We start from the raw sequence: 12,843 nt of genomic DNA on the forward strand, positions 1-12,843 counted from the left end.
TTACTTAATGTCAGGTACAAAGAAAAGTAGGTGGGCGCTGTACTAATTTTTTCCCATAAATTATATAGAATATTTAAAGTGGTAAATTAGACTGGTATGTTACTTACGAAGTACTTTCACGGTGTTATAAGCTATTGAAAAATTGGCGTGATCGCTTTCACGTCAATTTGTTCATATACGCTCCTGAGCTTAACCGCTTATTCATATAGTTAGGTATGTATTTTAATCTTGAACCCGAGATTCCAACATGGTCATCATAAACATTGCTACCCTAAATACTCGTTATAGAGAGGAGAGATTAGGCAAGCTAATTGCTGAACGTTCAACTATGGGTTAGGTATTTTGAAAAGAAATTTGGGTTCTCACAAAACATTTATCGCATGCATCGTAAAACAACTCTGTTTGTTTTTTTTCGCAGTGGATAGTGTTAATTATTTCGTCTAAACACCTTGAAAGAGTCGACAATTTTCTGTTAATAAGCCCCACATATTTCCTGTAAGTTTTGCCGAAAATTTGGTTCAGTTAGAACATCAATTGTGATTAGTTTAGGTTAAGCATGCAGAGATTAGTTTAGGTTTGGTTAATTTAGGTCCGGCTGTGCAAGGTTAGGTTAAGCAGGTTAATTTATGCCATGTTAGCTTAGGTTAGGTTAGGTTAAGTCAAGTCAGTTTAGGGGATGGTAAGTGAGGTTAGTGCCAAAGTTAAAATATTTAGTATTTTAAATAGGAAGAAACGAAGAATTTGCTTTTCGACGACTCCCAGCGTTCCGGTGTGCGTTTCTGGTCCAGGAAGAGCCCTACCTGATGTTCAAGAAGGCCGAGCCGGGCCAGACGTTGACGGGCAACGACGTGTTCGAAGGCTACTGCAAGGACCTGGCCGACCTGGTGGCGGAGCACCTCAAGTTCAACTACACGCTCAAGCTGGTCAACGACTCCAAGTACGGAGGCCAGGACGCCAACTCGCAGGCCGGCTGGAACGGCATGGTCGGAGAGCTCATCCGACAGGTACGATCTTTTCTTCCGCAGTAACGGTGTGCGGTCCCGAAAACCACCAAAAAGTCCAACTTCCGTTACAACTTACCACTTATTTATAATAGACCACCCCGCCATTTACGAACAAGCCCAGGTTTGCCCCCACCGGGTGTGCGGCCAATGCGCGTGCGCACAAACCAGGTTTGGGTGAGAGGAACCGTCTGCGCATGCGCAGTACCGACAGCAGCGCCACCGCAGTGGCGTGACGTTAATGTATAAATAAAGTTCCCTGCCTTTATTTTATTTAACGTTTTTCTTTGTTTTTTGTTTTTTTTTCAAATGTTCGTTCGTCCGTTCGTTTGTTGATTTTCCGCTAAATTTAGCGGGAAAATTGACGTCACGTCACCTGCCGTCCCTTGACCTAAAAGACATTTCATTTCCCTCAAATTTTAGAAGGAAAGTTGACGTCGCGTGACTCTTTTACCAAGCCAGTTCCCCCGCTAAATTTAGCGGAAGAAAAGAATTATTAGGGATTTCTCGTACACGGTTTTCGCTGGCCCGCATCGCTCTCCGCAACCTGCTACGATACCCGTAACTCTATAGTTAAAGGGGCACTGAAGCCATTTTTGAAAAAGGTAATTTTTTTCTTATTTTATATTGTTTAAAATGTGTTTGTTCCCACATATGCCAAGTCCTATATAACAAGACCGCCTATTCATCTCAGGGCAATAGAAAACATGTGGACTATTTTCTCTCGCGGACTACATTGTCTGTACCAATGGAAGCCCTACCATACGCGCAGGTTCCGAATGATTTTATTATATCTTGTTTTGAAGAGGGTCTGATATGTACACATTCGGATAAGACTCCTCTTTTTCTCCGCGTGCGAAGGCATCGCTTGTTACTCGCCGACGAGCGCACTTTGTCGACCACTTCACTAGGAAGAAAATTCTTCCCAAAACGGTCATGTCGCGATCTTTGAACACGCTTTTCACGAGGAAATAATGGACGCACGGTTGCTGTTTTGGGTTTGTTCGGAAGCTTAGAGCGCCTGGATTGAGTTGTCGCCACAAAAGAACGATCTCAAAATCGACTTCAGTGCCTCTTTAAGGCCATCGGCGCGCAGGCACAGTAGCGGCTTCTTCGTTGCGGAGGGCATAGCCGAGGGGGAAACGCGGTCTACGAAAACTCCCTTATAAAATATAGCTTTTTTTTCAATCCCACAAAGGATCGTTTACTGTGATCAATAAATTGTAATGATCGCACCGTAAATACTGTATTTCATGAGTTATAAGATTTCGGACTAACATCATCGCTGTAAATGTTTTTTGACGATTTGTTCATATATATATATATATATATATATATATATATATATATATATATATATATATAAAAGTTAATTAACAAATTTTAACTAATTAGCCGACGGATCGTTACGATTAGCCCCCTATACTATGTCCCCCTGGCCGTATAACTGACCTGCGCAAACCGCATTAACCTAGCTTTTATGGTTTCTTTTTAAAAATTCTGCTAAGCTTAAAAAAAAAACACCCTGTATATATATATATATATATATACATATATATATATATATATATATATATATATATATATATATATATATATATATATATATATATATATATATAATCGATTTGGGTGTGGTGTGTTTTTGTTTTGCTTTTTTGTTTGTTTTTTTGGTTGATTTTTGGTGTCGGACACAAAATACGAGCTTATCGGGGCTTCACGGAAACAAGACAGTGGCATGCCATCCAGGGAACATTGGCCTGATTCGAATACTCGGAAAGCAACCCAGTAGAGATGAGCGAAGAAAACGAGATAAAGGGTTCTTATATCAAAAACCACCCTCGCTCATGGGCTCTTCGGGGAAAATCTGTGTTTCGGTTCGGATATTATGAGAAGCTTGCGGAGCAAGTCAACAGTCAATTTCGGCACTCTGATAGGTACATTTTCATGGACGTCACATCACCACGCTTAACGGGAAAAGGGGGGGGGGGGGGACTCGCCTCTGTCGTGTATTGACGGAAGCGCACGTAAGATGTTGCCATTAATGTCTCACGTGAGCGTTTACTTGATGATGAAAGCCTGGAAACATGGACGTGACTTCACATTGATGATATTGTTTTGCTTTTACGTTCTTGCTTGAACCAATGTTTCTTCGCCTTCCGTGGAGAGATCTATCATCAGGTGAACGGGTGTCCGATGAGAAGCCAGATATCTGTCAGTGTTGCCAATCTTGTTATAGAGCATACTGAGGAGAAAGTGCTGAAAAAGTTGCGTTCCCTGTCAAATTTTACCGCCGATATGTGTATGGCAATTTCGTCATTCTAGATAGAGGTAATGCTAACGATTTTCACCGAGAATTAAACAGTGTTCACCCCCTGATAGAGTTTACGCGCGAGGCAAAAACAGCAATGCAAGTTTCCCTTTGAAAATGTATGTGCAATGAGGACAGGTGAACCGAACCACAGTATTGAAAAATTTCTTGTCCTATCACCCAGTGCAACAGAAGAAATCAGTAGTGCGATCGTTTGTACGCAGATCGATTAGTGTGCCATCTAACGGGCTCCATGGCGCAAATGAGATTGTGCATTTACAGGAAGCTTTGAAGAGTCGTCACTACCCAAAACGTCTTGTTGACGAGGTCAACAACCAAAAGGAAAAAAATGTGCAATCGTGCGAAAGAGAAAGAGATAAGAGTGTAGTATGCAACCCCTACGTCAAAGGAGTCTCCGAACCTCTCAGTCACGCTTTGCGGCCCCTTGGCCTTCGAACTGTTTGCAAGCCATACAGAACTATTAGAAATTTCGTTGCCAAGCCAAAGGACCCAACCCCGCAAACGTCCAGAGAGGGGTTATCTACAAGATCCCCTGCAGAGACTGCCCAGCGTCTTTGTCTTTGTCTTTTTGTCTTTATTTATTTGGCTCTGGAGAGCACCGTGGAAAGGCAGCAGCCCGTACCATGAAGGCCCGCGGTGCCGCGTCTAGTGAAATGATAATTTGATGAGTATATACATGCATGTCCTACATTGGTGAAACCGGACGGAGGAGAGAGACCAGACTCAAAGAGAACAAGCGTCACTCACGTACGCATTCCACGCGACGCGACTGAAACCTGAACTCTACTCCGCGACAACTTTTCTTAGGAATGCAGTGGAAGGTACAGGCCCGCGTCCCTTCTCCCATTTTGAGTGTGCGCGGGCTCTCTTCCTCTCCCCGGAAATGGGGGAGGAGGAGAGCCTGCGTACACTCAAAATGGTAGAGGGGACGCGGGCCTGTACCTTCCACTGCATTGCCAAGAAAAGTTGTCGCGGAGTATAGTGGACCATGCACGCAATCCTAGAGCACTGCACGGGCCGGAATTTCCAGGCACCGCCCGACCCGGCCAGGTAGAGGCACGGCCCGACCCGAGCCCGACAGAATGTTTAATTTTAGGCTTGGCCCAACCCGGTTTGGAAGAGACATTGCCCAGGCCCGGCCCGAGCCCGGCAGAACTTTCAGGCCCGGGGCGGACTTTCAAGCCCGGGGCGGACTCGGGCTCAGCCCGAGTCCGCCCCGGGCTTAGGCATGCCCGGGCCCGTGCAGTACTCTAGCGTTGACGAAGGGTCATTCTTTTGACTTTGCGGCCGCCACGACCTTGGCGAGGGAGGGTATAGATGGGGCCCCGAAATCTCCTAGAATCATGGTTCGTCCGCAGGGACACATGCGTGTGCAACAAAAACCGCGGCCCTCTCCACGAAGCTTATACGGACATTCCTGATCAATAGCGCTGACCTGAAGGTGAACCTTGTATTTGCTTTGTTACTATTGAAGATGCCAACCGCATGGGAGGCGAAACGTCTAAAGAATTTGTTTTTCCTGTTTTGTCAACTCGGTGCTCTTGTTTTATTTACATAAGCTTCGTAACGCAAAGGCAGGTTCACGCAGCACCATTTTCGTACGTTACATTGAAGTCGCCGAAACTTACGTCACAAATATTGAGCGCCAGGCTATTTCTTTGAACTGGTATAGTCACGCTTAATACGAAGCACAGATGTCCCGCTGAGTTGTGGCCACGGTGGAAGAAACATATTTAGGTGATGAATCTGGCCGCTCTCCCCGCTGGCAGCGAGCGATGATCGTGTTTGGAGCTAGCCCCGAACCAGAAATAGTTAGTTCCGCGCCACTGCAGAGGGCGCTAAGGTATGAGGTCGCTCCTCGGCGGCCACGGTGTCGGCAGCGTAGCGTGCTGGCCTTTTTCGCGGTGTGGTGGTGGGGTGGTGCAGTGCGGCCAGTGGCTGGCCTCGTGTTTTGCTTTGGTGCTGTGTCGATCACAGGCGCCACCATCGTGCACGAAAGTGAGCTTAACCCGAAGAAAAAGAGGGAAGAGAACACAAATTTACGGACTTTGGCGACATGGTGGCGGCGTGGCGGCGGTGAGAGACAACAAGAAGAGGTGAGCGAGAGAATGCGGGACCACCGCTGAAAGAAACAACCGGAGCGGTCGGTTTGGTTGGGATCCCATACTTTGGCGCCATCTATCCCCATGTGAGTGAAGCGCTCGGTGCGCCGAACATAATGTGGTCGCCGCGTCGGACAGAGAGTCGTCACTTAAATGTTTCTTCCACCATGGTTGTCGCTAAGCAAACGTAAGCTCTCGTAACGTAATGTAAGAAACGAAGGCCGGTTGATACACCACCGTTTGCGTACGTTGCGTTACGTTACAGAAGCCAACGTCTGTTGACGCCATAACTCACTGGGACCTTATAAGTTATACGTAACGTAAAAAAAACACGTAAGGAAACGGTGCTGTGTGAGCCAGCCTTTGTTACCAAGGAGGTCTCGAACAACACTTCCTCCTCTCTGCCAGGGACGAACGGAGCCGCCATCTTTGTTCCGAGTCCCACGCCAACCAGACACTTTCTCTCGTTGTTGTCTTTCCTTTTTGTTCCGCGTTTGTTTTCTTCTTTCGTTTCCGCGTACCATTACTTTCGTCTCCCCTCCGGCTCGCATCATTTATTCTATCATCTCTCCTCTCCATCCGTCTCGGCTCCGTGGCCCCTCTAATTAAATTTGACCTCCCCGCAAAGGAGAGTGCTCGCGCTGCCACCGCTCGTGAATAATTAGCATAACGAAGCAGAACGGCCGAGCGCCATTCGAGCGCCCTCAGAATGCGCCCCCGCCAGCCGCACTCCCAACAAAAACAATTGTCGGGCTAAACAAATAGGAGAGACGAGAACATGTCGCCGGCGCTGCGGTCTCAAGTTTCCCCGACATTGTGCACTGTCAGCGACGCAGCTGGCGCAGCGTTGGCGGTTTCGGGTCGTCGACGCATTTAAAAGCCACCTCCGCGCAACACAGGTCCTATAAGTGCAGTGGCGGGCGTAGTACATTCTAAAAGAAAATTCGTAAGTTTCACTTTCCCGCCGATCACAGAGTCAGCCAATAGCGGCAAACAATACCACGATCCCAGCGAATAGGAAGGGCCATATTGCGTACACTCTAATAAATCGGAAGCTTCTGCACCTCCCGCAAAGCAATGCGGGGAGCAAGTCTTCTGCTTCTTGCGGGCAAAGGTTGCGGTGACGTCCAAACGACGCCGACTTCCGATTGGCTTTGATTGGAAGGATAGTGGGTAGACCTCAATGCTGGATGCCTTCAGCTCTACCCACTATTTTATCAATCAGAAAATTAGAACTCGCCGTCCTGGCATCATCGCAACCCCCGTGCAAGAAGCAGACAACTTTCTTTCCGCATAGGGAGATCCTATCGCTACAATCTACGGAGGGCGCTCGGCCAATGATGGTGCTGACCATACGTTTAAACCATTCAATAAAACGCTCCGCGCTTAGCAACTAGTGTGCTGAAACCCGTGGTTCAGTGTCCCGTTGAAAACATTCTTTGCGAGTCTTGCATTTTCAGCCCCGCCATCAGTTCCGGTACCTTTGCAGATTGCAGCGACTGCGTGGAGCTCGCTTCAGTGCGTTGCGGAAAAGCGCAGACGCTCCAGATCTTTTTAGACAACTAATTCCGCTGCGAATCCTAAAAGTAATGTACTAAAGTATAGCTTTCTTTTTCCAGCTACAGTCCCCGTCTGTTGTCGTGTGTAAGATGTTGGGGCGCTGGTGGAAAAGCGAGGTGGAGAGGAGAAAACTAAAGACCCCTACAAAAATTACGCGCTCTTGCGGTCGATGTAAAAACACTGCATATTGGTGCGCGAAGAGCACCAACAAGCTGGTAACTCTATAAATGATACAATACTCACTTCCAAGAGACCGTACACAACTGATAGACTTGTCATTTTCACTGTGTGTGTGTCATTGTTTTTTATTGTTCTTTTCGCGCACGCCGTTTTGCAGTAGTATCAGATGGTCCATCTGATACTACTGCAAAACGGCGTGCGAGAGCGTAATTTTTGAAGTGGTCTATGCCGTGCATTGTAGTAGTAATCCTTAGTAAATCCGAAAATTGCACAGCTTCAGCGACGAAGAACACCTAAATTTTAACCCCTACAATGATAAGCAACCACAGTTGCCTCCTTACAAGGGTATGTTAAAAAAAAAAAAAATTTTACCCGAGGCAGATTGAGTACTTTAGGCGACATTTATCAAGGCGTCACAAGAACTTTTTTTTTTTTAAGCATTAGCGTTATTTAAAGCAATTACTTTACACCAGACGCCCCTGCGGATCTTGCTTGCTCGCGTGGGTCGCACCATAGCAAGGAATAGAAGGAGGTGACAACAACGGAACGCAGCTGTTACAGCACCCACGACAAGGAACGTATATCCATTTGGAGAGGGGTTAGCGATGCGCTAACGTTCCCTTCTCTCCGCCCTCCGCAGCGAGGGAAACGCAATTGTGTTGTTGAGTAGGAACTGCGTATTAGTAGAAGAACTTAGTAGGCGCGGAGGCATTTTTTTGGTCATGTTCTGTGCGTGGCTGCATTTTAAAATCAAGTTTGGGGGGGGGGGGGGGGGGGGAGGGGGGGGGGGAGGACTTTTACGTGCCAGACCAACGAAGATCATCTGGCGTGCTCCAGCGAAAGACCCGGCATTAATTCCGCTCACCTGGGGATTTCTCGACGTGCAACCAAAATCCTTTTGCGCGGTGACTTCACCGAAATAAGCCTCAAAACGCAGAAACCTCGGCCGGGATTCGAACCCGCTACCTGGAAATTCCTAGGCCGGCACTTTGCGTCGGAGCCGCCGGGGCGGGTACGCGGCGTGGCATTTTAGAACAAAAACAAAAAATGAAGCAACGCCTCCAAAGAAGTTTAGTATGATTCAGAAGTTTTTTTTTTGTTTTTTTTTTTTTCATACGGAGAAGCTTCACCACGTGCCACATTGCATGTCATTCCGATAGCGAGTGTTAGTCGTTAAAAAAATATCATAAAGTGCTATGGCTTCTTTATTGCATTTGACACGGTGTCTAAGCTGGTTGATTTATTGTTTCTGTTTTTATTATTTTGAAGTTTTACGTGTCAAACCAATGAAGGGCCTTTGACATGACCAATCGAAGGACCAATCACGAATTTAGACCAAACGTGAGCTCTCTTTCCGTTCACCCCAAATCTCAGTCGCGCGAGCCTTCTTTCCGTAATAAGCATCCGTCGAATTGCGGCCACGTCGACCCGCAATTCAAACTCTGAAGCGCCGATTTACTTTTTTCCGATTCCTCAACCGCCGCGTACGAATGAAACGCATCCGAGTTCCTCGCGTTACACGGAGCGCAGTGAAAAGAGCACATTCGGTGGGAAAGGGTGTTATTGTTTGCGCCGTCCGCTTCCGTGGCATTTGAAATCACAGTTCGCGAACGGCGCCGTGCGATCGGAGAAGAGAAAAGTCGCGGGACTCCTCCACTTTATTGCGCGGTTCCCGGAGACGCTCGATAAATCGAAAAGCCGTTCGAGATTACGCGGGGCCTACACGGGGATACTATACGTACAAAAGGGAAGCACGCCGTGACGTTGTTGAACGCGGTTTTCTCGGGAAGGGGGGACGGCGGTGACTTCGAAAAGAAGGGTGTGGATGTATAGAAACTTTAAAAAAAAAAAGAAAAAAAAAGGGGGTTTTGAGATGGAAGAAGAACAAAAAATAAAAGACAAGACTCTCGATACTTTGTGGCCGTCGCGCCGCGGCTTGGGCGAACTCAGGCGGATCGGGAGCTTCGACCGCGGGCAATTGATTGGCTGCTGGGAGCCGGGAAGTGACGCGGACGATAGCGGCGGCCGAAAACCGCCGACTTGAAGGGCGTGGGAAGAAAGGAGGGACTGAGTGATGAAGAAACAATTTGGAGAGGGTAAAGTAACGTTTATTTTCGCTTTGTGAATTCTATATTATACTTAAAACAACGTCTCGGCTGTGTTTTTTTTTTTTTTTTTTTTTTTTTTTTTTGCTTAGTACATTGCGTTGCAACAAAGCAACTGTCGAGACCGGCTATAACGAAGTCAACGGGAATCGAAAATCACTTCGCTATATCCGCTATTTGGTTATAACAGACTTCGGTTATGACGAAGTGCAAAAGGGAATGGGAAATCGTGATCGCTTCGATGCAGCCGCTATTTCGTTATAAGCGACTTCGTTGTAACCGGTATGTAGTTGCGTACTACTGTGGATTTTTACGGTCACTAGGGAGTTTTTGTAGATCGTTTTCGCCGTCCCGGAAGGCCCTCCGCAACCCGCTACGATAGCGGGAAGTCCACAGTCAAGGATATGGGCGCGCAGGCGCAGTAGCAACTTCTTCTCTGCGGAAGGCTTAGCGGAGGGGGCAGCGCGGTCTACGAAAACTTCCTATTGACAGCATAAAGGCCGGTTCAGACACTTGCGTTTGAGTGCCTTTGACAGCGTTGCGTCGAGAACCGAAAGCGAGTCACCGGCACATCTGTGCTTCGTATGAAGCGTGGAATCCAATTCAAGGAATCATCTTGGCACGCGATATAAGCAGCAGGGATGTCCCTGTTTCTCGCCGCCGCAACGTAGTCAAACGCAACTGTCTGAACCAGGCTTTAGAACCACGAGGCTGACAGTTATTGTTTCTTCGTGATTTGTTTTCCGGCGTCCTTATCGGCCCGTGCTCATTAGCTGCAAAACGATAACAAGATGATCGTGCATCGCCGCGCGGCACGTTTCCCATAGGATGTCAGAAGCCGCAACTGGCGGGAAATGAATCAGCATCAAAATTGCGTCAGGTGTTTCCGCTGGTGATGAGAAATGTAGCCGGTACAGCACGACTGCCAGCCTTGGGTCTTTAATGTGCACCACGCACACAGCAGTGACAGATGACCACGCGCCGGTGACATATATGCTCATCTAGGTCGAAACAGTACAGGGATGGGTATTGAACCCAGAAACCCTGGACTCTGCAGTGCTAGACTTTGTCCCACGTGCTCGGAGCTGCAGTGCCTTAACACATTCGGCCACCGTTCCTTTCAAAGCAAGCCGAGGCCCCGGACTATTCTTGTATTTATATCTTGCGCGCCCCCCATTTCAATCGAAAAAAGCACAAAGCATCTATCTATAAACTGTAAAAAAGAGCTTGTACGAATTTTTGTTATCAGAACATACAAGCAGCCAATCATTGCAGACAACCAAGAAAATCCTAGCAAAGAAAAATATTAGAAATATGAACACCCCCTTCCCTTTTTTCTTTTTTTCTTTCTTTTTTGCCGAAAAATAGATTATGTTTGCCGAACGCTCCTTTTTCATTCAAATGTAGCGCTAGCGGACCGAATTAGATATCAAAGCTTTAATGGGGCTGAATGACGCCAGTTTCCAAGAATGGGCCTCATTTTCCCATTGAAATTTTCCCAAAATACCTTAAAACTTTTTTAATAAGATAGCAGTCATTTTTGTAACGTTGGCATCTGGTGAGGAACGTTAGCGCTACACTTGGGCGAAGAATGAGCGTTCAAAAATGCATAACTTATTTTTCCTGAAAACAAAACCCTTATTTCTGAGGTGAAGGACATTCTATATATCACGAAGGGTCTGAAATTGCTTTCTACCCTTTACCAATTTCGTCAGGGACATGTTCATGATTTAGTATGGCCCCGCCTTCAGTGTCATCTTTGTTGTATTATAATTTACGCAGAATTAAGCATCAAAACTTTTATGCGAGTCATCTCACGTGCCCTGTAATTCATAAATATTATCGAAAAAAAATGAAAGCCGCTTACAACTCCCTGTAACGCCGAATTAGAGCGCAGCTCTTGAGGAGGAGGAGTGAAGGGCACTGGGGGGGGGGGGGGGGTTAAACTAACCAGGGGGGGGTCACGTTACCTTGGGGGTCACGTGACCCCCAATGCCGATGATGTCATCACTGACGTCACTGATGACGTCATCAGTGACGATGACGATGCGGGTACCGATGACGTCATTAGTGACGTCACTGATGACTTCACCAGTGATGATGACGATGACGATGCGAATGTCGGTGACGTCATCAGTGACGTCGCTGATGACGTCATCAGTGATGATGACGATGACGATGCGGATGCCGGTGACGACATCAGTGACGTCACTGATGACGTCATCAGTGATGATGACGATGACAATGCGGAAGTCGGTTACGTCATCAGTGATGATGACGATGACGATGTGGATGCCGGTGACGTCATCACTGATGATGACGATGACGATGTGGATGCCGGTGACGTCATCAGTGATGATGACGATGACGATGTGGATGCCGGTGACGTCATCAGTGATGATGACGATGACGATGCGGATGCCGGTGACGTCATCAGTGATGATGACGATGACGATGTGGATGCCGGTGACGTCATCAGTGATGATGACGATGACGATGTGGATGCCGGTGACGTCATCAGTGACGATGACGTCATCGGGGGGTCACGCGACATCGGCGGGGGTCACGTGACCTCGAGGAGGGGGCCACGTGACCTCAGGGGAGTCACGTGACTTCGGGGGGTCACGTGACCCCCCACGAGGTCACGTGACCTTGGTGGGGGGCTCGCGCGGTGCATTATGGGACATTTCCCATGATGCACCGCGCGGTTACGCCGACGCCGACGCCGACGGCGACGCCGCTCAAGCCGGAAACGGGCCCCTAAGAGCTGCGCTCTAAAAAGGGGTAATGCATGCTTCTTCTTCAAGGGTATTCTTGGCGGCGCCACCTAGCGGGTACTTCAGGTGGGCGGCAGAGAAAAGCTCACCGGAGAATAACTCACCGGAGAATAACTCACCGTAGAAAAGCTCCCCGCAAAACTGGCAGATGCAAAAAAAAAATTCTCACCGATTTTTTTTTATGTTTTCTTAGCTTAGCGGATTGTGCGTCACAGGTGGCAATTTACACAATTAGAATTCTTCACTTCACTAAAAATTAATGTCCTCTTTTTTTGTAACATTCTTCAAGTTTTTTGGGCCTATTTACTAATTCCTCAGAAATTAGTAATCACCCATTTTGTATTTTAATGACGCCGCAAGTATGAGATCAGAACTTCGGACACCTGTATAACTCTTCACTCCGTCGTCGTCCTCGTTTGAGCGGTTTTCATCATGTATAACGTTAACCAACTCGCCCACTTCACTACCTTACTGAAGACTAGTTCTTATATAGGTCGGGAGTAACAACGGTGACAATGAGCAGCTCTGGAGGTCACGGGTGGCCCGTCGTAGAAGGGCACTATCACACAAAGGCAACGTGTGGACCCACCCTTACGAACGGCTAGAAAACGTGCTTGTCCGTGGAAGAAAGAAACTTCGATATTCTACTGACCGTTCTATCTTGTTTTTAAAGGTTAACAAAAGCTTTCAAGAGAACTTCGTGGGCAGTTGTTGCGCATGCACTTTCGGATTGTCGGCATTTCCGGATTTTGCTTTTCAGGTTTTATGAAGATATTATTAAGTTTT

At 47.3% G+C, this 12,843-nt stretch overlaps 1 protein-coding gene across 1 annotated transcript in view; it reads left to right on the forward strand.

Annotated features, from left to right (window-relative positions):
* The window catches only part of LOC120845829 (glutamate receptor 1), a 250,239-nt gene that overhangs the window by 184,270 nt on the left and 53,126 nt on the right, over positions 1–12,843 (forward strand). Inside the window, exon 8 of the mRNA XM_040217397.2 lies at positions 789–1,004. Coding sequence (XP_040073331.2) covers positions 789–1,004 — 216 coding nt within the window. The remainder of the gene's footprint in view (positions 1–788; positions 1,005–12,843) is intronic.

Source organism: Ixodes scapularis, unplaced genomic scaffold (genome assembly GCF_016920785.2).
Source record: "Ixodes scapularis isolate PalLabHiFi unplaced genomic scaffold, ASM1692078v2 PGA_scaffold13__105_contigs__length_92229423, whole genome shotgun sequence".
NCBI lineage: Eukaryota > Metazoa > Arthropoda > Arachnida > Ixodida > Ixodidae > Ixodes > Ixodes scapularis.